The sequence below is a fragment of the Heteronotia binoei genome, chromosome 8 (genome assembly GCF_032191835.1).
Source record: "Heteronotia binoei isolate CCM8104 ecotype False Entrance Well chromosome 8, APGP_CSIRO_Hbin_v1, whole genome shotgun sequence".
NCBI classification, from domain to species: domain Eukaryota; kingdom Metazoa; phylum Chordata; class Lepidosauria; order Squamata; family Gekkonidae; genus Heteronotia; species Heteronotia binoei.
The window spans coordinates 6207180-6234140 of NC_083230.1; the positions used below are offsets into that span (position 1 = coordinate 6207180).

At 47.7% G+C, this 26961-nt stretch overlaps 1 protein-coding gene across 1 annotated transcript in view; it reads right to left on the reverse strand.

The window, feature by feature from the left end:
* Nucleotides 1-26961, reverse strand: part of RELN (reelin) — a 659346-nt gene that overhangs the window by 109787 nt on the left and 522598 nt on the right. The window contains exons 43-44 of the mRNA XM_060246073.1: nucleotides 17269-17489; nucleotides 15232-15379 (exon numbers count right to left, since the gene is read on the reverse strand). Of these exons, the coding sequence (XP_060102056.1) occupies nucleotides 15232-15379; nucleotides 17269-17489 (369 nt within the window). The remainder of the gene's footprint in view (nucleotides 1-15231; nucleotides 15380-17268; nucleotides 17490-26961) is intronic.

Sequence of the window (26961 nt, forward strand, 5' to 3'; positions counted from 1 at the left end):
CCATAGCAGGCTGGGCGTTGGAGCACCCTAGACTTTTGGTCCTGGGTGACTTCGATGTCCATGCCGATGTCATGGGCTCCACATTGGCGTTGGACCTGGCATCATCCATGGCGGCACTGGGACTCTCTCAATATATAACAGCAATCACTCATCAGGCTGGACACACTCTGGATTTGGTCTTTGTGGTAGGATTGACAGTGGACCGTATTACTGCAGATGCAGTGCCATGGTCGGACCGCTATGCCCTGAAGGCCTGTTTGAATATTCCGCTCCAACCCTGTGTGGGCAGCAAGCGTATTTTAGCTTGCCTGCGGAGCCAAATGGACCCTATGCAGCTCCAGATGGCTCTCCGGGATCCTTGGCCCCCTGGCGATTCTGTAGATGAGCTAGTGGAGACCTGGCGTAACAGGCTCGCCACGGCCATTGATGAGATTGCTCCCAGGCATCCTCTGTGCCCCTGTACAAAGCTGGTGCCCTGATATATGCCAGGGCTATGGCAGATGAAACAGAGGCTCAGGCAGCTAAAGAGGCAGTGGTGGCGAGCCTGCGATGAAGTGACAAGAACAGCTTATAGGTTGTGGCAGTCAAGGCCGCTAAGAAAATATATCTTACGGCTATGATTGCGTCTGCGAACTCGTGCCCAACACAATTGTTTAGAACAATTTGATCTTTAACTATCCTACCATCGGGTATACCAAATGCTATAGAATTGGACATTGGCTGTGAGGCTTTTGCGGGCTTCTTCGCAGATAAAGTCTTGTCACTCCGCTGCAACCTCCCAGCCACTATGGAAACAGTAAATGAACTTGAGGCCCTAAGCACGTCTTCTAGTCAGGTTTTGGATCATTTCACTCCACTCAGCCTGGAGGAAGTTGAGAGAATACTCTCCACTACATGCCCAACTACCTGTAGGTTAGACCTGTGCCCCTCCTGGTTAATAAAAGCCGGTCAGGAAGAGCTACTGGTTCCCCTGCAGGAAATTGTCAACAGGTCCCTTTTTCAAGGAACCTTCCCCCAGCCTCTTAAGGAGGCTGTGGTTCGCCCCCTTCTTCAAAAGCCATCTCTGGACCCGGCTGGACCCACATCAATCTGGCTTTTGTCCGGGTCATAGGACGGAGACGGTTCTGGTCGCCCTCACAGATGACCTCCAGAGGCACCTGGACAGAGGTGACTCAGCAGTGCTGATGCTATTAGACCTGTCGGTGGCATTTGACATGGTCAATCATCTGCTACTGACTTGTCGCCTCGCAGATGCTGGGATCCAAGGGTTGGCCTTGAAGTGGCTTTCCTCCTTTCTCCAGGGTCGGGGACAGAGGGTGGTGGTTGGGGATGAACTATCCCAATGACATCCACTTACGTGGGGTGTGCCTCAGGGAGCAGCTCTTTCCTCAATGTTATTTAATATCTGTATGTGCCCTCTCACCCAGGTTGCCCAGAGGCATGGGCTGGGTTGTCACCAGTATGCAGATGACACCGAACTCTATTTGTTGATGGGTGGCCAGTCCGACTCCACCCTGGATGATCTGTCCACAGCATTACAAGCTGTGGTGGGATGGCTCAAGCTGAGTAGACTGAAATTAAATCCGACGAAGACGCAGGTTCTGTATCTAAGCCGTTGCGGCCTGGGACTGGAGGTCCGCTTACCGACCCTCGATGGGGCGCAGCTTATGCCAGCACCCAAAGTGAAAAGCTTAGGGGTGCTCTTGGATTCCTCTCTAACAATGGAGGCCCAAGTAGCTGCCACTGCCAAGTCAGCTTTCTACCATCTGTGGATGGTAAGGCAGTTGGTTCCCTTTCTCGAATGCGACGACTTGGCAACTGTGATCCATCCTATGGTCACCTTGACTGTATTTACTGTAATGCCCTCTACATGGGGCTGCCCTTGTCCCAAATCCGGCGACTCCAGCTAGTGCAGAATGCCGTCGCCAGGCTATTAATGGGAGTTCCTTTACGGGAACACATTCAGCCTGTGCTGAAAGCGCTGCACTGGCTACCAATGTATCGGATTCGCTTCAAGGTGCTGGTTTTAACCTTTAAAGCCCTATATGGCCAGGGTCCTGCATACCTTAGGGACCGCCTTTCCCCAGTGAGCACTTCGGTCCGGGTCTCAAAATCTGTTGACAGTCCCCAGTGTCAGAGAAGCCAGGCTTAAGTCAACTAGAGCCAGGGCCTTTTCCGTTGCTGCCCCTAGCTGGTGGAATGAGCTGCCGGAGGAGGTTAGGGCACTCTTCCACCATGCTTTCCCATAATGGTAACTTTTATAGCAACAGATTAGGCCCATAAATTTAAACATTACTCTGGATTTCTCTTTCCACGCTGTGGCGCCCCTCGGTCCTCTTTGGAACACCTAACACTGACCAACTCACCATCTGCTATCACTGAAATTCTAATTGTATGAATTATCGCATTAGCACCTATTGATATTGATGTTTTAATAATTGTTTTATGTCTTATTTTATTGCTGTTTTATCTTGTTCGGTCATTGTTTGACCCTAACCTGTGAGCTGCCCTGAGCCTGCCTTTGGCGGGGAGGGCGGGATATAAATTAAATAAATAAATAAGCATTATAACAACAAAGCCATTGACATGAGGGGGAGGAATTGTTCCTGGGTTTGTATCTCAACCTGTATCTCTGCTTAGATGTGTTTCAGCTTGCTTGATGATTCTAGTGTAATTGTCACTATAGTTTTCTCTTTAAAGAATACACATTATTGATGCATGTGAATGAAGTACATTTGCAACAATCTCAGGTATCTATTTTCAGGAAATGTTAACCAATATAAAGTGATAGGTTCATAACTATTAACTGTGGTTCATAGCTATTAGTCTCAGGGAGAGATTGCCAAACCACAAGATGTAAGAAAATTATCTGTTAAAGCAGAAGGTGCATGGTTATGGCATATATATCTGGGTCAATCTTTGGAAGTGCTTTCTGAGGTAAAACATCTAAGAGGAGGTAGTTGCTAGTTTAATAGGGATGCCAGCCTTCAGGTGGGACCTGGGGATCTCCTGGAATTATAGCTCATCTCCAGAGTATAGACATCAGTTCCATTGGAGAAAATGGATGCTTTGGAGGGTGAACACAATGGTGTTGTACCCCCTTAGTGTTAAGAGTCATCTCCTCTGTATTCCTCTTGCCATGTTTTGTGCTATAACCAATTTGCCTGGGTGCATTCTTGCTTTCCTCATCCTCTCTACATGCTTATCTTGGGAACTTATTAGTCAAGCTGTTTCCACCGACTGGGTAAGTATAGATTACCAGATGCTGGGTAAGTATAGATTAGACACCTGGACTGTGAAACTAGGGATGGACTCCAAAGGAGGGTGGGAAGGGGTCCCGTCAAAACCTGGTTCTCACTTTTGCTTTGTTGCGCTTGCACTTGAAAATGTAACGGTTGGGGCGAGGGGTTAAAAGGAGAGTCCCTGGGCTAAGACGTTAGTCTTAGCAAAGATGGTGTACCGCCTTATGATGCTTATGGAATAAACTGCTGAATTATTGGACTGTGTTATTCCTTGACTCGAGGTCTTGACACTGAGGTCCCTGTCCTTCCCAGGCTCCACTCCCAAGTCTCCAAGAATTTCCCAACATGGAGCTGGCAACTCTACTCCCCCATCCATGACTTCAAAGAAAGAGGCAGGCTTGGGGAGTACCATGAAAATGACATCACAGGAAGAGGTGGGGTTTTGGTGCAGTGTACTAGGAGTGACATCACTGAAGGGGTGGAGCTTGGAAAGTGACATCACTTGAAAGTTGACCTGGAAGTGACAAAAATGATGTCACATCACTGCTCCTGGCTGTACCCCCAAAGTCCCTAGATATTTTCTGAGTCGGACCTAGCTCTCCTACATTATGCCCAGGCAATAATGGGAAGCCATTGATGATTCTGGAGTACTAATGGAAGGTGCTTCCACAAGCCATTCCCTTTGTGAGGTGTGTTTGGCACTAGCTTTAACGCTTGAACAACCTTCAAAAGTAATCCCATGTTGAGCACATTGCAACAGCATAGTCAGGGCTTTTTTTGTAGCAGGAACTCCTTTGCATATTTGGCCACACCCCCTGATGTAGCCAATCCTCCAAGGGCTTACAGGACTCTTCTTACAGGGCCTACTGTAAGCTCCAGGAGGATTGGCTACATCAGGAGCCTGCAAAAGAGTTCCTGCTACAAAAAAAGCCCCGAGCATAGTAAATATGAAGACATACCAGATCCTAATCTGGGTGCGGCACAGAGACCAGAAGAGGTCGCATCTACTGGGTGAAAGGCAGCAGCTGTTCCAGGGCAGGGCATGAGAAGGCAGAAGCAGCCTGATGGGCCCAGTAGGAGTGGGAGAGCGCCATCTACAGGAGAATCTCCCTTCTACCAGTCAGTGGCTGAGCACAATAGAAGGGGTAGGAGGTTTGCCAGACCCAACATCATCTTGGATCATGGGGAACAGCTATCCCTATGCAAATCCAGATAGGGTGGGGCAAAAAAGAGGTTACGAGAGGGATAAGGCTCGGAGAAGAGAAGTACAGCACTGGGCTTTTCCTATCATGGCTGGAGTCCTAGTGATAAAAAGGGAGATGTCAGGAGAGACAGGAAGAGGCAAGCTGGCTGGGAAAGGCTGAGAAGAAGCAGAGAAGAGAAGAAGAGTAACCTGAATGAGGAGCTGGGGTCTTAGGCAAGTCAAGGCTACCTGATCTGGGCAGACCTAGTAGAACTGCCCCAAGGGAGAGGCACAGCTCAGTCAACTGAAGTTTTGAAGAAACAAAAGCGGGTGAGTGAAGGGAGCTGTGCTCATGAGGAAACCTGTGTGAATTTTACTCAATGTAATAAAGAGAACCTTAAGGAGCACAGTTGTGTCTGGGTGAGTCACTGCTGTTCTTGGAAGCAACTTATGATGTCCTGCTGCCCACTGGTGGGGCCATACTGAGATAAAAGATTGCTTCTTTCTCACTAAATTAAATTAAACACAAGCATCCCAACAACTGAGTAATAGGTTTGGAAGTATTGCATTATTAGATATTAGTGTCTACAGATGCTAAATGTTGTCAATTGTAAAAAAACCCCAGGTTGCTTACCTGCAACTGATTATCTTTGAGTGGTCATCTGTGCATTCACACCCTTGGGATCTATGGTGCCTGTGCCACCGGTTCTGATCAATGTTATATAGCTTCAATAGAGGAATTTTCGTGTCCCTGCCTCTGAGCATGCTCAGGGACTCCACCATGCATGCTCAGGAGGCAAGGCATGAAGGTCCCATGGTTCCTTCTGACGGCTGAACAGCTGGGCTGACAGCAGAAGGAAGGAAGGGTGGGTGGTATGAATGTTCAGATGGCCACTCAAAGATCATCAGTTACAGGTAAGCAACCTCTGTGCATCACACCCTTGGGAGAATAGCAAGCTGTAGCCTACCTGGAGGAGGGAGCTGGCAGTCAAGCAGTTGCAGCCCACAGTACGGAACACCCCACTTTCATTCACCGTCGTTTGAGGGTATCGAGTGCGTAATTCTTGGCAAAGGTATTAGGGGCAGCCCACGTCATGGCTTTACAGATGTCCTGGAGAGGAACACCCTTGAGAAAGGCTGTTGACGTTGCGAGCACTCTCGTAGAGTGTGAGGCAACCAGGTAGAGGCTTCTTGGCTTGCAAATAGCACAGTCTAATGGTCTCAACAGTCCATTTGAAAAGTCTTTTGGAGGAGACCTTGTTCCCCTTGGATGGGTCCAAATAAGTAATAAAAAGACAATTAGTCCATCAAAACTCTTTGGTCCTGGAGACTTCCAGTTGCATATCTACTTCAAATGAAGACACAAGACGGAGTTGTAAAAGATTGTATGGTCCAATGGGCAAAAAAATTTGGTTATAATATTACATTAGAAGAATGGGAGAGACTGTGGAAGCTTAACGTTAAATTAACTAGGTCAGTAACTTTTAAAGAAAACTTGCATAAGATGTTTTATAGATGGTACTTGACCCCACAGAAATTGTGTAAGATTTATACTAATAAGTCTAACAAACATTGGAAATGCACTAAACAGGTTGGTTCTTTTTACCATATGTGGTGGACATGTGAGATGGTGAAGGGCTATTGGAAAATGTTCATGTCATTAATTCCCTTTCATCCAGATCAGCTCATGTTACGAGGTTGGTGAGGACCTTCACTCTGTGTTGCCTGCACCTTGATATATTGTTTTTAAACAAGCATGTTCCTGGGATAAATAATGGGGTGGCTGACACTCTCTCTTGTAAACAGATAGACAGAAACCATTGGTTGGCCCCAGATGCCAATCAATATCTGGTACACATGCCCCTGGAACTATGGCTGATTGGAGAGCCGAGGCCTGCAGAGCGATAGGCCTCGCAGAGCCATAGTGCCCAGCACCAGGAAAGCTTACGAGCATGCTGTGCGGCAGTTTGAAGAATTTAGGGCAGAGGGAGGGTATCATATAGTATGGCCCCTCCCAGTGGAGCAGATGCTCCATTCCTGAGGTAAGGGACTGGCTGTGCGATCCATCAGGGGCCTGCTTTCAGCATTAGCCTTTGCTAGCAAGGCTTTGGGATATAAAGAAGCGGCCGCTAACTTCCAGTTATGGAAGATGCTGGAGGATTGGTCAAGGGAGTCAGGCCCTAAACAAGATGCTAGGAGGCCTATTTCCCCTTTAGTCCTTAAAGTCTTACTGGGGGTGTGTGGCACTGTTTGTGCATCCTATTTTGAAGCCAGCTTATTTCATGCTGCTTCCCTGGTGGCCTTTTTTGGGGCACTCAAAGTCAGTGAGCTGGTTGCCCATTCTTGGCTCTTTGCTGCTAGGAAAGGATGTGAGGCTGGAGAGGGGAAAGGCTTTCATCACTGTGTGATGCTCCAGCGTCAAAGAGAGACCACGTTTACGCTCGACCCATGCTCTGATCACGAGTTGTGCCCTCTCTCTGCACTAGCAAGCTATTTGGTTGCTCAAGGTCCAGGGGATAGGTTTTTGTTTTGTCATGTGGATGGCAGTCCATTGACTAAATAACAATTTGGGATTGTGATATTCAGAGCATTAGCGAAACTGGGGTTGTCTGGGGTACATTTTGGCACCCATGCATTTCTCATTGGCGCAGCCTCTATGACAGAAGCCATGGGCTATTCTCTCGCTGATATCCAGCATTTGGGCAGATGGCATTCATCTGCCTATAAATCATATGTTTGGCCTCTTCTCGGCCCTTGAGTTACTGGGTTAGTTGCTCTTTCTTTCTTCCTTGTTGCCTGGTTTAACTGATTGTTCCTTTTAGGTGCTGTTGTTCCTGGTGAGAGGAGGTGTATTCTCATCTGTGGATACAGTTTTGTGTTTTGGGCAGCTCATTGTGCTCTGAGAACCTCTGCTGGCTCTCAGCTGAGATTCAGCCAGTGGGTCGCCATTGAATGGCGTGGGCACCATGGCCTGCATTGGCAAGGCTTTATGCTTTTGTTGTTCCAGGGTGACCAGGGCTTGCCCCCCCCCCCAAAAAAAATTGATTATCCACTTGGGAGGTAATTATCTTGGACTCATGAAGGGCAAGGCCCTGGCTTTGCAGGCTAAAGAAGATTTGAGGGCTATTAAGTTGAAATGGCCTGGGACCTTAATACTTTGGTCTGCCACGATTCCCTGTTTGGTTTGGAAGAGTGTTTTGGACCCTGTTGGGATTCACAGGGCCCATTGTAAGGCTAATAGAGAGATTTGGAAGGCCCATGAAGGGGGTTTGGGCCACTATTTGTCCCATCCATGCGTTCAGATCCAGTGCTCTGACCTTTACAGAGGTGATGGAGTGCACCCTTCTGAGAAGGGGAATGATATCTTCTTGGATGATCTTCATCAAGGGCTGCAGGTAGTTTTGGACCTCTCGATGGGCATGAAGGCCTAAGTTGAGGCTTGGCCTTAGTTGTGGCAGGATTGTTTTGGATTTGATGTTATGCGGCCAGGGGAGGACCAGATAGCACCCCTGTTTTGGGGATTGGGGTCTGGTACAAGCTGCCTTTAGGTTGTGTGATCTGGGGTGGAAATGCAGACTGCCTTGGGTTCACCTGGAGGGATCCTTTCATTCAGCTGCACGACTTGTGGATTGATCTTCAGGGTTTTGCCCACTTCCTGGCTTGAGCCATGATGAATGGCTCCAGCAGGGGGCAGGGTTGCTTTCCCATAGCTCAGTAGGAGAGGGGTTTGTTGAGAGCCCTGGCCCCATCCATGCCGCAGTTTATCCAGCCCTTGCAGTTCCATGTTTAAAAAGTGGCCCTTAGTTTATTTCACTTTTCTGCGTCTCTTAGTTTCCTCTTGGGGGGAAAAATGTTGTGACTGCTCAGTTAGATCAATTTGTTCCTTGTTGGAGTCTGAGATGTGAGCAGATTGAGTAGCCTGGGTGCGAACAGGGGAGTCCACCCGACATGGCAATGCTAGAATTTGCTTAGGTACTGACTTTAGTGGCTTCAGGTCTGGTAGCGATGCTGTCAGAATTTGATGAGAGCGCAGCAAGGCCATAGAGGGACATTTAGCAGCATATGACTGATATTCTTTGGTTGGCTTATGCTCGTTGTCTTTTTTTACGTTTCTTGATTGGGGAGGTAGAAAAAGACTTTGATTCCGATCCCAACTTGGCTTTCGAGGTTGATGCTCCGCTGTTGATTGCCAATGTCCCCAGCGTTTGGCCAACTGACTGAGGCTGACCAGGTGGCGCCCTCTGCTGTGGAGCTCATTTCCACTGCTGGAGGTGCTAATGCCGATGTGAGGAGCGCAATATGGAGTCGAGCTGCTTGGTTTCTCTGCTTTGTTTTCTGAATTTTAAGCAATGGATGCAGGAGTCCGTGTGGTGTTTTGTCAAGGCAAAGGAGGCACAGGGAGTGTCTGCCCAAAGGGATGAATTTGCAACCACACTGTGCACACCTTTTGAAAAAAAAACCCCCACATAGGCCAGCAGTGGCTGTGGGAAATGGGAGGGGAGGGGAGGGAATGGGGAGGCATGCCCACTGTCCAGAAACTAACTAGCACTCTGTTCTATTGTGGAAGTCCACGGAGAGTAGAGAAGAATGAAGAATGGAGCCACAAGAAGAGAGGACTAAAGAATGAAGTTCACTGACCAGAGAGTCGAGGAGGTAAATGTTAATTGCGCAGCAGTCAGAAGAGAACTGGTGGGATTTTCATGCCCTGCCTCCTGAGCACGCGTGGTGGAGTCCCTGAGCATGCTCGGAGGCAGGGACACAGAAATCCCTCTACATCAGGGGTCCTTTTGTAGAAGAACAGGTGGTGGAGCTCATTAGCACAACTCATTTGCATATGCTGCCCCCCCCTCAGCCAAAAGCAACCTGATGCAAGAAAGGAGAGCCCCGGGCAAGCGAGGCCTGCTTGGGCTGGCTAGAGATCCAGCCATCCCAAGCAGTTTTTGCTCTCCTCGGCCGCCATCCCCCACCCCCAATCAAAAGACCAGCAAGCCACCCACTGCCCCAAATTGCAAAAGAAGTGGAGAAAGGGTGGTGCAGGCTTCTCCAGGGGTTAATGAGGGCTGCTGGGGGCTGGCTGGCTGCCTGCTCTCCTAATCCAGGGATTGTTATGCAGCTGCACCTACTATTCAATGGACAAGGTAGGTGGGGAGGAGGGGGGAGGGCGTCAGAAAGGTTCAGGAGCTATGCTCCTGTAAGCTCCTGCTGAATCTGAGTCCTGCCTCTACTGGAACTGCATAACACTAATCTGGCTAACTTTGAACTGACATGATCTTAATCATTATTACCTTATGGCAGAGGTCTGTAACATAGTGCCCATGGGCACCATGGTGCCTGCCACTGCTTCTCTTGGTGTCTGCCAAGTGTTTTAAGAAAGTGGGCAGGGCCTGGTGAGTCTTTTGGCCAGCAGGCTTCAGATTGGCCACTGGAGATCTGATTGGCTGTGCAGATTAAGCAACCATTGCCTTGGCAGCAACAGCACCGCAGTGACTGAAGGTAAGATTGGGGTGTGCAAGAAAATATTTTCAAGCAATAAATTCATTTTAAAGGCATCCTATTAGACAGTGCATGTGTTTGAAAAGTTGAAGAATTACTATTAGCGATATGAATAACCCCCCTCCTTGACTTTCTCTGGTTGGCTGGTAAGGTAATAATGGCAGCCATTTTGTGGTTGGCTCTGAGCTCCTTTGATTTCACTGTTTGTGTGGGCTACTTGCCTTGTGCGGATTCATCTTCAGTAGGGACCTGCTCAGGCTTGAAATCCTCGAAACACTTTCCTGGGAGTAAATGCCACTGAATAATATGGGATTACTTCTGAGTAGATCTGTTTAGGATCGCTCCAGGTTGTTTGCAAGTGGATTTTGCCATCTTACACACTAAAACCCAGTTGCAAAGTGTACTGAAAATGGGTTGAAAGTGTATTACTCTGTGTATGTGAAAACACAGTTAGAAACAACAGAAATATTTCAGAACATCTTAACTCCACACCAGTTCTGTTTGGGAGGCCCTGTAGATGTTATTAGCTTTTAAAACAAAACCAGGAAATCTGATCAGGGATTTTACACCATCTCATCTAATTTGGCCCTTAATGAGGTTCGGTTGCCCTTTACTTAAACAAATAAGCAGCTCAAGAGAAAAACTGGAACTGATTAAACAAGTGTGGCGGAGGCACTTTCAACCAAGTGTTCTAGAAATGTCAACAGCCCTCCCCAAAGAATACAGGTAATGTAAACTAAAAAGTATGGGTCTTCAAGTCATATAAATGTTCATATGTAACGAACATGTCACCATCATTCAGACTCTTAAAAATACATGTATTTAATCAATTAATATGTATGTAATCAATTCATTTAAAGACTATTAATTGCTGAAATGTTCTTTAATTAGGAATGCCAGTCCCGACCAGTTGGGGGCAGGGTCTCCCCCAATTTTTTGGGCTTTCCCCAGACGCTGGTCAGTGAGGGGAAGCCCCACCTCCATCTGTGGCTCTGTTTGAAAATAGCGGGAGCTATGTGTGCTTGCCCCACAAGATGCAAATTCATGGCTTGCAGAGCCGGTGCACGGGGCACCCACTCTTTTCAAGCAGGGGCCACGTGCAGCTTGCAGGGCAGGTGCCTGCTCCCCCACCAACTATTTAAAGGGAAGGTTCCCTTTAAATGGCTGGAGAAAAGTGGGGGGCATGCAAACATGGCACTGCACCCCCAATGTGATTATTTTACTCTGTGTGATGTCATCACATTGGGGACAGTCTCACCACCACTCAGAAAGCCCCCCAAATCCCCTCACCAGGGAGAAGACGGGACCTGGCAACCCTATCTTTAATTGGTTTTTGTCTCCACTAACAATGATAAGGACTCTGACTGTGATTCAAACTCAGCCTTGTATATTTGTTGCTTTGCCAGTGTACAGGGGGTGGAAAACACAGCTATGTGTCTGGCTATTCTGGAACTGAATACAGTCTCAAAAAGCCATTTTGATAGAATGCTAAAAGAAGCATTATGGAAGGTAATGTGGAAGAACCATAAAATTTGCTGCTCTTTTCATGAAAGGTGTGAGGTCTATTTGTTTCTTGCTTGACTCACCCAACCCTGGCTGCTAGCTACTCTTCAGCTGCAGCTAGGTCAGGAAAGCCCGTGTGTCTTAGTGAATAGAGTTTGAGAATAGGATCTGGGAGATCCAGGTTCAGACCTCCATTCTTCTGAGGAACCTCCCTGGGGGACTTTGGGCCAGTCATACGTTCTTAGCCTAGCTTACCTCACAGGGTTGTCGTAACAATAAAATGGAGGAGACAAGAACAATAAAAGCTGCTTGGGGTCTCCATTGTGGATAAAATGTTTATATGTCTTAATAATAAACTTAAATACATAATAAATACAACAGAAGTTAAGGAAGCAGATAAAAAGTTGTGGAGTGGGAAAGAGAAGGGAAGGGAGAGAAGATATGGGGACTGGCAGGAGGAAAGAAATAAGAAATAGTGTCAGATGGTGAATACAGGAGAAAATAAAGTGTTCCCCACTGTGCAAAACTTGGCAGGAGTTTCCCAGGGTGTCTGCCAGAAAGAGGGAAGGGAGAGAAGCTAAAGGTAGGGAGGAAGATAAAGGTAGGTCAGCTGGAAGATGGAAAGAAGAAAAGGGAGCAGAAAAAGAGGATTGGCTATTGGAGCTTTCATGAAATGGAAAGGGGAAATACAGGGGGAGGGGGAAATGAGACACACACACACACACACCCAACAAGTCCTTGTAGGTCCCCTGCTTGTCAAGATATCTAAATTCTCAACATGGCAAATCTGTGAATACTTACAGTCAGGTAAAGTAAGTAAGTAAAGTAAATTTATTTTTGTATCCCGCCCTCCCCCGCCAAAGGCAGGCTCAGGGCGGTATTGTAACCATGGATAGTCAACATAGATCTTTCTATAAACCTGAGAAAAGCCCCATTTTTACATAAAACCCCAAAACAATACAAGTAGGTTAGCCCCCGCCCATAACAAAAGCAGTTCCTGTAGCTTTAAGAAACAAATGCTTTTGCTAGAAACAAATGCTACTGTCAGCCTTCCAGTAAAAACAGAGAAAGCAGGCCCCTTTCTAGGGCTATTTGACCTTTGAGGGGTCAGGCTACCACCAAGCAGCAACCACTAAGTGATTTGATACTTCATGATTTGAATACCTCACTCAGGACTGACGATTTACTAAAGTTTAACAGCAGCCATTCCATAAAAATGTAGTGTAGGGGTTAAGTTTTTAGAGTGAGATCTTGAATGCCAGGTTTGAATCTCCACTGTGCTGTGGAAGCTCACTAGGTGACCTTGGGCCAGCCACATATGCCCAATCTCACTTATCTCACAGGGTTTTTATGACAGTAAAATGGAAGAGAGGAGAATGATATAAGGCTTTGGGTCCCCACTGTGTAGAGTGTGGGGTAAAAGTGAGGAAAATAAATAATAAATACAACTGGAGATGGGGCAGATGAAGGTAAGTTTGGTAGGCGGGTCACAAAGAGAAAGAGTCACATAAGAGTGAGGATATGTGGGTTGCCAGGATGAGGGAAAGAGGATTCAGTGGAGAATGAGGTGCCTTTTGCAAGTCCTTGCAGATTCTCCATGTACAACTGGGGCCAGCCTAGTAGTCTGCACTACATAACTGATTTTCCTGGGGAGAGGCTGCCAGGGGGAGGGAAGAAGGGAGGTATGTGGCTGGTGTGTGGGAAGATAGTGCCAAATGCCAAACGGACAGCAGTAGAAAATTACAGGCAGAAATCTTAAATAAAATTTTTCAAACCTTTTGCAATCCGGCTACACCACTCAGGAGAGGCCAGCATTTTCTTGACTTAATGGAGTGTGATTTTGGTGCAAGCAGTGTGTTGATATGAGTGAGTCCCTGTTCTGGAGCTTGAAGAAGCAATGAATTTGTGGAATGGCTGTTCTAGCTAGCAGCCCCACTGCAAAAGTGGTGTGGCTGGATTGCAAGGGACAATCAAGTTTTTTGATCCACAGGAGTCTGTATAAAGAAAGAGAACCTCTGAATGAACTTTGAAAATTTTTTACCTTTCATACAGGGATTACCATTTGTGTCAAGTTTTGTTCTTGTCATTAACCAATGTGATGTTCAATATCTGAAATGCTTTGAAATTTTTGTACTTATTTTGATAAGAAATACACACAAAGGTCTGAAAAACTTTATTTAAGATTTCTGCCTGTAATTTTTGACCACTCTCCATTTGGCATTTGGCACTATCCTAGTGAGGTGTTTGGTGTGAGGGAAGGACAGAAGGAAGGCAGAAAGGGAGAGAAGAAAAAAACAGGGGAGGAGAAAAAGAGATCCCCCCCCAAGTCCTTGAGAGTACCCTAATATACTAAAAGGAATTGCTAAGCCTTTATGGTAATAAGAAAAGCCCCAAACAGCTAGAGTACATTAAATACAATTTCCATACCAAATTTAATCAGGTTTTCATTGTGAAGTACATCTTCACTAGGAGTCACTACACAAGACTGAAGGTCAAATAATGGAAAGACTAATAAGCATTCAGTTATTTGTAAACAAGAATTCCATTTCAAGATAGTTGAAACGAGCTCTTTTTGGGTGGCTTAATGTTTTTAGATAGACATGATCTTTTTCATCAAACATGTCATTTCCAGGCCCCAATGACAAAATGTAATCTTTTACTTAAAATGACTTTTTAGCTCTAATTAACTGGTGATGGCTTAATTGGAACCTGTCAGTGAATTAGTGTCAACAAATGTCTGCAATTCATTGCAAGCTTGGCTATCTGAGAATTCAGAATGACGAATGCAAAGTTACCCTGGCAATAAATATTGTTGTGATTCATGATGCAGCTTCCCGTTAGCAGAGCACTTAGTGTGCAACTGATTTCAGTGCGATGAGATTAATATGCTATTTATCAAAACAAATGTGCAAGGCAAGATGCTTGCAGCTTCATTTTGCAGGCCACATTTAGTCTGATCCATAACTGGCAATGATTAAGGCTACTATTTAAATCATATCAAAGACAGAGAGAACATGAGACATTTTGGCGCCAGAGGCAAAAAGCCCAAACAGCATGCATTCCACTGGTCTTCCTCAGCCTCCTGGGTGGCAAAAGTATAATAAAAAACCAAAACAATTTACCCATTGCAGCTCTTTAATATGCAAACACCTGCTGCCTGCAGAAAAATGTTTCATCATCCTGCATGGGAAGCTCTGATGGGGTGAGTCAAGTCACCCAACTCCAACAGCATGTAGTAGGGTTGCCAACCTTCAGATGGTGCCTGGTGATCTCCCAGAATTACAACTGATTTCCAGGCTAGTTTCCCTGGAGGAAATGGATGCTTTGGAGGGTGGACTCTATGGAATGATTCCCTGCTGAAGTCCCTCGTCTCCTGAAACACAGCCTTCCCCAGGATCCATCCCCAAATCAACCTGCAGTGAATTCCAACCCCTGCAGCTGGATGGTGCTGAAGGGAAAGAAAGAGCTACTTGTGCATTCCAAGCTCTGTATAAATTCACTATTAGCACTCTGGTTCCACTGGCCATAAGTGGCTGCTTGTGGTAGTGTGTTAAAAATCAATGCACATGGAACTCGGCATATGCTAACCATCTCAGGACACACTGTGGGGGTTGGAACTCAAAGGGAACTATGTTGTTCCTGCAGATAACTGCAATGACATTAATTAACATGCTCTCCAATTCTTAAATTATACAAGACAAGTTCCTACTTGTACACCTGGGATAAGAGAAATGTACTATACCATTATTCCAAAGCTACAGATATTCTGCTGTTCCAGCAGAAATTGCAAACATTTTTTTTAAAAGTTACCTGGCTTGTGACAGATCCAAGTCTCGTGTCATTAGCATGCGTAAACCTTCTTCATTAAAAAATAGATTGTTTCCTCCAGACATGATCCCGCATTTCCTAGATGGTTTTCCACCACTCACCAGCAAAAATCTATCAGACTCTAGTTGACCTGAGAGCACAGGACATAGTTATTGAGGATTTACTCTGCAGCATTGCCACTAGAACAGTTAAGGGAGAGAAATAAACCATTAGGTCCCAAGCAAACAAATATTTGTACAAGCATTCTTCATCCCTAACATCTTTCATGGAAGTCTCTGAGAGACTGAAATTAAATATAATACACAGAACTGTTTACATTTTTCAGCCTTCCAGGAAGATTCTGGTTATCTGCTGAATGCGTTAAATTATGAATAACAGAAGCAAGCATTGTTTTGAATGGGGTTAAGGAGAAGATTGTGCATGGCTAGTGTCTTAAACAAGATCTTGCCTTTTGGTAACTTTTTCACTGATAATCTGACAAAGTAAGCTTTGATTCATGAAAGTTTATACCATAGAAAAAAATTGCTGGTCTTTAAGCTGCTACTAGACTCACATTTGTTCTGCTGCTACTACAAACTAACGTCGTTAGCCACCATGTTTGAGATGTATGGCAATTTGAGTCTGTGGCCAGTTCTTTAACATACACGGTTGGACACTGCTTGAGCAGCCTGATCCTGAACACACACGAACACCCGAAACTGCCTTTTTCTCGTCCATCTCGTACAGTATTCACGTCACTGATGACTTGATGCCTTTTTAACTGCAGATGCTGGGGATTGACCGTGGGACCTTCTGTATGCCAAGCAGATATTCTACTACTGAGTCATGGCCCATCCCCATCCAATGTATGTTTACTCGATTCTTCTGTATCCAATAGGTTTGTTCCCATGTAAGTTTTCTTAGGACTCTGGCTTTGTGTTTGAATCAGTTCCTTTTTATTCATTTAAAATATTTTAAACCCACTTCCCCCCCCCCCAAACTTAAGGTGGCTTGAATCAATCAATAATGCAATAAAATACATAACACGAAAAGCACAAGACAATTGGTGCGATGACATGAGAGATTTGGCCCGATCTAGCCACGCTTCCCCTCTGGATTGAATGTGTGCAATCACACGTGCACATCTGCCCCCCAAGTCCCACCCACACTCACCTCGTCTTAGGACAGGCTGGGACTGGATTAAATAGCACAACACAGGGCATGTTTCTTGGCTGTCTGAATGGCCAGGGTGTGCAATGCATGCATCCCACATGTGCAGGAGCAGTCTGAATGCTCCTCTTGCATGTGTGTGGCTTGTGCTTCTTCTGGCAGCAGGGTGGGGGCTGTGTGATTGCCACAGCACACATCCAAGAGCATCGGCTTTTTCAAACCTGGGATGCTGCCATGCCAAATCCCAAGTGTGATCCAACCCAATGACTCCGCTCAAACAGCACTAAGAGTCCTCGTCAACAAACAGACATGCAGTTATTTCTATATATTTGCAGAGAAATGCCCACCTCATCTGTTCCTATTTTATATTCCACATAGTGGGTGTAACAAGGGACAAAGTGCAAGCAGTGGTGAGAGACATGCGTCCTGCCCTGTGTGAAGGGGTGGTGAAGAAAAGCTCGTTTAAATATTGTAATTGGTACATAGATTCATATGAGGAGAGGTGGTCCTTCAGATATGTGAATCCCGGGTCATGAAGGGGTTTAAAAGTAAGAACCAATACCTTAAATTAGGCAGCAAGCAGGTAACCAGTGCTTTAGATCAGTTTTGCAAGTGATACGAAGGCTGCAGAAGATTGTGAGGAGCACAAGAAATATTTGTGATCCAGAAACCCGGAAAGAACAAGAAGCGAACTGAGCTGGTGCAGAGTGCAGGGGTAGCGGACTCAGTTGTAAAATGTTTTACTGAGGTAAATCAGATAAACATGTTAAAATGCTAATTTGGCTTTAACAGACCTCTTGACAAGCGGCAATACAAAATATTCTACAGAACTGAAGCATAATAGTTGACAATATAGTCAGTCAAACATACCTTCAAAATCATCCTTGAGAAAGTCGGGATTCTTGGTACATATTCTACAGGTTGGTCCAGAATAACCAGGATCGCAGATGCATTTAGTTCCATTTATGCAGCTACCATGACCATTACACATCTCCTCACATTGTGGCCCAATGTATACACTGTCAATTGCCCAGGTCACAGGTTGAGACCCAGCAGGATAAAAGCCCTGGTACCATCTGAATCGGACTAATCTGAAAGAAAATAATATCTTTATATTACTTGCTATTTTATCGCATTATGTATAATGCAAACTGCCCTAATGACAGTTCTGTGTATGTGAGTCGATCATACAAATGTATTTGCTTTCTTATGTATTTGCTTTCTTATTTATTCACAGTAATATTTACTCTCTATAATAAAATAATAATAAAAGCCCTGTGGGGTGGCCAAATTCAGGTCTCCCAGTGTCTGAGGGGTTCATTCCATGCACTCCATAAACCATTGGCCTATGATGGCTCAGTCAGCATCTCTGCCCTTTCATTGGTTGACTCCCCTGCCTACTGCAGGCCCAGGAATGTTAAACAAACTGCCAAAACAGTTTTATCTCAGAGACAGATACATCTCCGAAGCTTCTCTGTGTCCTCTCGGTCAACCAGCCTCAGAAAGGGCTACCACTCTACTGCTGGCAACAGACCTCTGCTGCCCCATCAGTGCTCCACACAAATGGTCTCCAAGCACATGCAGCCTCCCAAGGCCACCAAAATAGCCAGGGAGCTTCCACCATTGTAACGTGACTAGAAAGCAAGGTGTTCACCAGGAGCATTTCCTCAGAGGTCATGACTGCCTTCTCTTTCCTGTCACTCCATCTCTCCCTCCTCCCCTCAGCCTCACCCCAGGACAGACGAGAATTGGGCCACTGGGAAAGTTGCTAGCCAGATGCTGTTGTTAGATAACCAAGGTTGCTTCAGTCAGTTAAGGGAGAGGCTTCAGCTGAACAGAATGCCATAGAGTACACCCTCCAAAGCAGTTATTTTCTCCAGGAGTTCAATTATGATCCCAGGAGATCTTCAGGCTCCACCAGGACATTGGCTACCCTAGGCCAGGCTGCTTGCTACTGCTGCTGGGAAGGAGATAGGGTTGCCAACTCCAGTTTGGGAAATTCTTGGAGATTTTAGGAGCGGAGCCTGGCAAGGATGGGCTTTGAGAAGGGATGGGACTTCACACAGGTACAATGCCATAAACCTCACCCTCTAAGCCAGCCATTTCTTCCTGAGGAAGCATTGTTGCCAATCACCAGGTGAGGGCTGGAGATCACTCAGAATTACAACTGCTTTCTAGATGGCAGAGATCAGTTCCCCTGGAGAAAAAAGATGCTTTGCAGGGTGGAGTCTGTGTCATTATAACCTGCTGAGGCTGCTTCTCTCCTGCTTTGGTCCACACTGTAAAGAAAGACTGTACTTTTCCTAGGCAGAGGCTGCACAGGGGGATGGAAAGCTGAAGTCAGTTCAGTTCCCCTACAGAAAACAGCCACCTTGAGATGCGCATACTCTATGGTATACATAGTCACAACCAAGCTAGGCAAAAAAAAAAAAAAAACCCAAAAAACCCGGATCATGTCATAAGCTCACACTGATGCTAAATGCCACAAGGCTGAATATGACAAGAAAAGGTGGCAAAAATGCATTGCAAACTAAAGCAATGCTGAGCTTCAGTGTCTGTGTGACTGTTTTCATACCCTCCTGCACCCCAATAATTATTGTTCCTTATCTTCATTCTGGGCCACTCTTAGGGCTTTGAGCCACCACAGACATGGGGACACACACACGCACGGGATGGAGAAACCAGCATCTGTTTCAGCTATGGGGTGGCTGGGAAGACAGCAAGGTTGGGTGCAGGGTTAGTGGAAGCCAAGGATTAGTGGATGGGTGGGTAGACAGAAGGGTGGGGTGAGTGAATGTAATGGGTGGGGGAATAGTGGCATGTCAAGAGTGGGGGGGGGGGGGTAGTAGAGAGGAAGAAGTGGATGTCTTCACTTGGGTGGGTGGAAAAACAGCAAAGGTGGGAGGGCACTCGCCCAGAGCCTCTTTCAAGAGCCCATTGTATTTTTCTCCACAATGCGTTTTATTCCTAGCAATATTCATATTCTGTTTCTCCAAAAAGTCTTGCCTAAGAAAATAGAAGTGATGCAGTATCGATGTGAGAAATTCAGATTACAAATTTAGAAAACTATGCAGTGAACTAACACAAATCAATCAACTTACAACTCCAATGAAAAAAGTAAATGTATTATTCTACCTGATATACGGTAGCATTATCCATGCAAGGTCCATGCACTATATCAGACCTGGTGCGTTTTTCCTCAGGAATTCTAGCAGTGTTCTGTTACCGTGTAGCAATTTTATTGAGGTCAGGTCACTAGGGGAAGGACAGCTTTAATATGGCTCACAGGTTTGTTGTCCCTATTTTGTGACTATATGGAGGGGCTGTGAAGCAAGGCAAAGGAAGACCAAAAGAAATGATTGAATAGAACCACAGTATAGTTATTATGGTTCTGCTGAGGATTAGCCTAAGATTATTTTATACATATATTTTGAATCAGTCGCAATGAGAAATATGGTTTCATTAATTTCTATAGCTGAAGCTGGCGGAAATGTTAGGAAGACATACCAGCAGGCACAGAGTCAATCCTGACACTAGGCGAACTAGGCAATTGCCTAGGGTGCTGGCCTTCTGGGGGTGCCAGATTGGGTGTCCCCATGACTTGGTGATGTTATCAGTGCGAAGGAGGAGGGGGGCCAGAATTTAGCCTTGCCTAGGGTGCCAGACAGTCTAGGGCCAGCCCTGAACAGGCATCCCTTCCAAAAGGCAGGCAAATAAGGAAAACAAATCCAAACGGAAAGAATCTGGTGTGTGTTCAAATAGTTCTGATAGGTGATGAGTAAAAGACTGGTCTGTATTTGGGTCCTTCCTCAACAACAACAACAACGAAAGGTTTATTAAAGATTGAGGGAAGAACTTACTGAGTTTGAATTGGGAAACCAGAAAAACACAACAGGTTTTCCAGGTATTCAAGAGTTATCAATAATAAAATATGCATGTTCATATTTCAAACTTAAATCATTTCTATAGAGCGCAATCCGGGGGGTGGGGGTTGAAAGTCTTTTGGAAGCAGATGAGCTGGTACATGGGCACAGGAAGGGTTTGTGCCGATGCACAACCGGCACCACCACAGCAGAGGAGAGGTACATGGACGGGGGGCTGCCTGAGCGCCGCTCTGCCCAAGGGCAGCAGCACCTGAGGGCTGCGCCCGAACATGGGCGGAAGTGAGGCGGAGCACAGCATTCAAGCGGATGAGGGGGTGGAGTTGGTCTCCCCCCCTCCTAGAAATACTTCCGCTCTGGCCTCAAACAACTCAGTTGTTAGGGAGAGGAGTGTGTGGCGGGAAGTTCTGCCAGCAAGCCCCCGGCCATACAGACTTAGAGTGAGGGACAGGCAGGCACGTTGGTGATGGGTTTTGCACCTCGCGGTTGCTTTGACAGTATCTTTGACTTGCGAGGGGAAGAGAGAGGTCTCTCTCCTGGGGCTAACTGCTCTTGTTTCCAGGTCTCTGCAGGTTCCGGGTTCCTGGAGGCTCTGCATGCGAGGACTGTCGCCCATGTCTGGGTAAGTTCCACTGCCCCCCCTGCCTCCCCCTCCCCTCACTCTCAACCCCTCGGTGTGCGAGCATCTCTGGCACTTGAACCAGGCAGTGGGCTCTGGCAGGGGGTATCTGCTGACCTTGCTCCCATGTGCTGCCACCTGCTCCCTTCCCTTGGTCTGCCCTCTGCCACGTTCCCAACCTCTGGCGGGGCACAGGGCATGTGTGTGTGGCAGCTGCCCTGTTGCGGGGAGGTGGGTCAGAGACTGTCCCTTTAAGAGAATGCCCGACTGAAACGCAGCCTGCTTTTTCAGCTGCCGCCCCTGCAGGTGCTCTTAATCTCTGTCTCCGTTTTGCAGGTGGGACTCCAACACAGAGGCTTCCGCGTGTGCCACTCCACCGCCCTCCCACTCCCTCAGCTGCTTCTGCCCGCCGCTTGGAGCAGAGCCCCACCCACGGTGAGACTGCCAAGCGCGCACCAGGGAAACTATTGCACTCTGTTCCGGAAAAATAAAGTCTGAGTTGTGCCCTCTGTTGTCTCTCCTGCCTGGCATATGCTGCACGTTCCCGGGGCAACCTCCCCCTCTGTAAGTGGCCTCTCTGAGGGAGTGCCTGGGAGGGTGGGCAGACTTGGTTCTTGGGGGCAAGGAATGGGCTATGAGCTGCCATGCTGCCCCCAGCATGGTTGGACAGGGGAGGGGGGGTGCCACCCCTTAGCCTGCCCGGGCTGACGGCCTACCTGATCGCACAGGGCTGCTGTGCACTGGGCACTTGGGGGGGGGGGTTGCTGAAGTGGATGCATGCCCAGCGGCTCGCACTCTGATTTCTGCAGCCCCCAGGGGAGGTGTTCCTTGCACATAGTGGGAGGCGGCAGCAGGGCAACACCAGGGGGGGGCCCCGGATGGTGGTGGTAGTGTCTTTTGGACTTGGTCTGCCCACTCCCAGACACACATTCCAGCCGCTGTCTAGGACAGGGAACTCCTGCACTTGGCACTTCCTGCTTTCCGCGCATGCCCCTGGCTGCCAGCCTGCCATTGGCAGAGTCTCTGACAGCGAGAGGGAGTGGGGGGATTGATGGCCTCTCAGGTGCGGGCTTTCTGCTCCCTCGCCTAGTCACATGCAATGGGCTGGCTAATCCCATGGTCCTGCGCAAGCCTGCGCCTCCCTCACCCCCGCCTTGGCAGTGGGTCAATGCCATGCGCCTGGGCAGAATCACCGTGGCAACAGGTTCTCTCTTGCTCGTCGGGCCTCTCTTCCCTCTCCCAGCGTGGCTTTCCGTCTTCCCTTTGGAAGCCAATGAGCGGCGCTGTAGATCCGCCCATGCCCAAGCGCCCGCACACCACATATGTTTGGATTGGGCTGCCCATTATTCAGCACCAGCATTTCCAGTTTCCTCATACAGCAGTATGAGGGGGCTGTTGCATTTTGCTATCAAATATGAGGGTGCTTGCCCAGTGGGACAACTTTCTCTTGTAAGCAATCTCTAACTGCTTCTCACGACATGCTTTAAAAGACATGGGATGTCTCCAGTTGTCTAAAAAGATGCCCAAATGTCTTGTCTGAGAAATATGCATGTTATGGTTCTAAGACAGATTTGTGGCTTACAGAGGCTGCAGTTCTTTGCACACTTAATAAAATAGGACCTCCTTCTAAGTTAACATTGTTGGAGCAAGAATCTACATAAACCCAGTCTGACAGCTACAGTATGACAGCTGGTGATCTAGCTGCCAGGCTAGGTCACAGTGACCTGATCAGCAGACCGGCTTGAGCCGGCAGAAGCCAAGTGATGCAATCTGCTGAGTCAGCATGGCCAGGATTGGCTGCTTGGACTATATATGATCTGTGCGTGCATCACACAGGTCTCTCCCTGTGAGATGGTGGTTAGGCGAAGCACTTTGTCCGTGGAGGTGATATTGTATAGACTGCACAAGAGAGCACTTGTTGTGTATATATGTTAATACACCTTTTGGCACTAGTTGCACGTGTCTGCCTGATTTTCTTTCCTGAAGCCCTGTGTCGGGCAAGTCATCTCCCTCACTCTGCTACTCCCGCTCCGACAGGGTTATGGGCCCAGGGCGCTTCCGCTGCGCGGAGGAGAGAGTTGAGAGTTGAGCTGACTGTGAGTTTGGAAAGAGCCGGAGGCGAGGAACGCCGGTGAAGGACACAGAAGCACCACCGTTCTCTGTTTGAGAGCCAGAGGGACGTCGGCAGCCAGCTGTGAGGAGGAGTCGGCACGATGGCTCAGCAACAGCTTGGAGTAGCCGTTGAGAAGCTCACCTCAGCCAACTACGCGGTGTGGAGCCTGAGAATGCAACACTACCTCAAGCGTGAAGGGCAATGGCTGTTCGTGAGTAACCCCCCTGCTGACTTATCTCCTGCCGAGACTGTGTTATCGGATAAGGCACTGGCCAACATAGTGCTATCTATAGGAGATGACCAGCTGGTTTATGTGCGAGGGAAGGACACTCCCAAGGCTGCCTGGGACGCGTTGAGTGCGGTGCATGTTAGCACCACTGCTGGTTCCCTCATGGCCTTGACAAGGAGGATGTTCCGCACCGTTATGCCGGCTGGAGGGTGTGTGAAAGATCACATCAAACGGCTAACGGACTGTTTCGTTGAGCTGGAGGCAAGAGGCAAGACTGTAGCTCCAGACGACAGAGTGTACATTTTGCTGTCGTCGTTGCCACCTGAGTACACTCCCCTGATAACTTCTCTGGAGACGGTGGACGTAGCGACCCTGACCATGGAATACGTCTGTGCCCACCTGCTTGACTTCCAAGAGAGAATTGCGGCCGTGAGCTGTCCGGGGGTGTCGGCCGGGCAGCGTGCTGTTATCGGTGTGTCCGGGAAGACAGCCAAGAATGAGCCAGCTTTTGCTGCTGGCAGGCGTCCGAAGGTGGAGGAAGTGGAGCCGACTGCGTTTGCAGTCCGTCGCTGCTATGGATGCGGGTCGTCGCAGCACCTGCTCCGAGCTTGCCCTGAGAGGGAGAAGAGGCGGGGGCGTGTGCGGCGAGAGCGGAGGACCGCCAGCCCGTGTGAGGAAGCAACCCGGCTGGTCACGTCTGCAGTAGAGAGCACAGGGTCTGCTTGGATTTTAGACTCCGGGGCAACGAGCCATCTCTGCTGCGAGAAGGAGTTGTTGAAAAACATTGACAGTCCTGAGCATAAGTATGTGAGATTGGCTGATGGGACCACTGCCAATTCTGTTTGCTCAGGCAATGTGGAATTTCCTGCACTGAAATGTATGTTGCAAAATGTGTTGTATGTACCCTCACTGCAGTCTAACCTGTTGAGTGTTAGCACACTGTTTGACCAGGGATACCAGGTGAGATTTGAGAAAACCTGCTGCAAAATCCTGGGAGGTGGGGGAAAGTTGCTTGTGACAGGAAAGAGGGAAGGTAAACTGTATGTGGTCCAGAGTGATTGTGCCCAGGTGGCTCAGGTGTCGAATGAGCCTGTGCACAATAATTGTATACATTTGCTCCATAGGAGACTTGGGCACTGCGGATTTAGGGCGTTAAAGAAAACCCTGGAGCTTGTGCCTAGTTTGAAAGTAAATCCTTGCAAATGTTACTTGGATTGCCAGGTCTGCAAGAAGACCAAAAGCAAGGCGTGTGCTGTTGCTAAAGAAAGCTCAAGGGAAAGCACACGAGCCCTGGAACTAGTCCATTTAGACGTTATTGGCCCATTGCCAAAGAGTCTGTCGGGGAGGAGATACTGCTTGGTGGCCACCGACGACCACACGAGGTACGCGTGGGTTTTCACCATGGTGTATAAGTCTGAGGTGTATAAGACATTCACCAAGTGGGTCAAAGCAGTGGAGAGACAATTAGGGGTTAATCTCCTAGCTGCACAAACCGACAGAGGGGGGGAATTCTTATCTAACCAGATGAAACGTTGGCTGGAGAACAAGGGCATTGCCCACCGTCTGACGAACCCGGCAACGCCCCGAGAAAATGGGCATGGGGCTGTATTGCAGAATGTGATGTATTGCATGTTAGAGGATGCACAACTGCCAATGACCTATTGGGCAGAAACCATACATGCAGCTGTTTTTTTGCAAAATAGGGTTTGGTGTAATACTGTGAAAAATGTGCCTTACAGGTTACTGTTGAACAAGACCCCAGATTTGAGTTCTTTAAAAGTCTTTGGGTCACGGGCTCGGGTTGGCATCCACTCCACGAGTAGCGGGGAGGGGGATGTCCGGGCAGAGAGCCTAATTTTTCTGGGCTACAAGCCAAGGGCCAGGTGTTATCGTTTCTGCAATAGCAAAAGCAAGATAACACTTAGTAAGAGTGCCCAGTTCAATGAAGAAAGCAGCTGGGCAAGGTTGCACTCCTTGCAGAAACAATTTGTCCTGCTGCCAAGTAGCGATAACGATGTTGGAGCGCAGCCCAGAACTCCAGCCCAGGAGGTGGCACCCAGTGGGGCTGGAGAAGGTGAGCCGAATGCTGGCACAGAGCCTGACGAGCAGAGTCAGGAGGCAGAGCCTCAAATGCAGGAACTGGAGGTAAAGTGTGAGAGTCAGGAGGTTCAACACCCAATTACAGGGGCAGAGCAACCAGCCCAGGAGGTGGGAACAGAGCAACCCGAAGAAGACAAAGCTGGTCCAAGCACAGGGCCACGGGTGTCTGCCAGGTCCACCAAAGGCCAACGTCCCGCTAGGTACAAGTGTCCCTATGTCACTCTGACTGTCAATCCAGACCCACCCGGATTTGAGGAAATGTTAAAAGAAAAGGCTAAGAAATGGAAAGCCTGGGTGGCAGAGTGCGAGGCAAGGGAGAAGGAGGCTGAAGCCAAGCGTCTGAAAGAGCTGGCTGAACAGGAACACGATGATGTGTTTTACAATCATGATGAGTTCCTGAACGAATTCCGGAAAGGGTTCCGAGCTACGTAAATATGAACTGTAATGTTGCTGGTGGACATGTATGTAAACTGTGTAAAGTGTTTTGGTGCACTGGGTTTAAATAGATTAGGAGGTGTGTTGGAGCAAGAATCTACATAAACCCAGTCTGACAGCTACAGTATGACAGCTGGTGATCTAGCTGCCAGGCTAGGTCACAGTGACCTGATCAGCAGACCGGCTTGAGCCGGCAGAAGCCAAGTGATGCAATCTGCTGAGTCAGCATGGCCAGGATTGGCTGCTTGGACTATATATGATCTGTGCGTGCATCACACAGGTCTCTCCCTGTGAGATGGTGGTTAGGCGAAGCACTTTGTCCGTGGAGGTGATATTGTATAGACTGCACAAGAGAGCACTTGTTGTGTATATATGTTAATACACCTTTTGGCACTAGTTGCACGTGTCTGCCTGATTTTCTTTCCTGAAGCCCTGTGTCGGGCAAGTCATCTCCCTCACTCTGCTACTCCCGCTCCGACAAACATGCATGGGGTTGTATTGGAAGTTTTTAAATTCACAAGTCTGCCTCCAGCCCATATGACATTTCCGAGCTGGTAGTTATTCTGAGGGTTGCATTTAGAGACCCGCCAGTGGACAGTTATAATGGTCACAGATCTTTTCTGCATTCTCCCCTCACCCAGCAGTTGTCAGGCAACTTGTGTCAGTAGCACTGGCGCATGCAGAAGAAACAGCAAACATGGTTGCACTTACGTGTAACTGTTGTTCATCAAATGGTCTTCAGTGTAGGCACAGATGGGACCATGCTTGCACAGGCCAGCTGTGGAGAAATGTTTTCAAAGCTTCCTAGCTCTTCCCAGAAGGTTCAGAGCACTCTCCTTCCCCTCTGACATGAGCTGGAAATTTCCCTCCCAAACCAACACATGATGGAAGCAGGGAGAGCGTTTTCCCCCTCAGTCCTCCCTTCATCACCATGGAAAATCACTCACACAGCAGAAGAGGATCCCACAGTGGGGAAAGGAGAGAAGGATGTATACCTGCACAGAAGACCACTTGATGAACAGCAGTTACAGGTAAGTGCAAACCTCTTTTCATCATCGAGGCTTCTGTGCATTCCCATATGGGAGACTAGCAAACTCATTAACCAGAGGAGGTAGGCATGAGGTTCTCAACAAAACAATGATTGTAAGACTGCTTTTCCCACAGTCGCATCACTCCTGGAATCCAT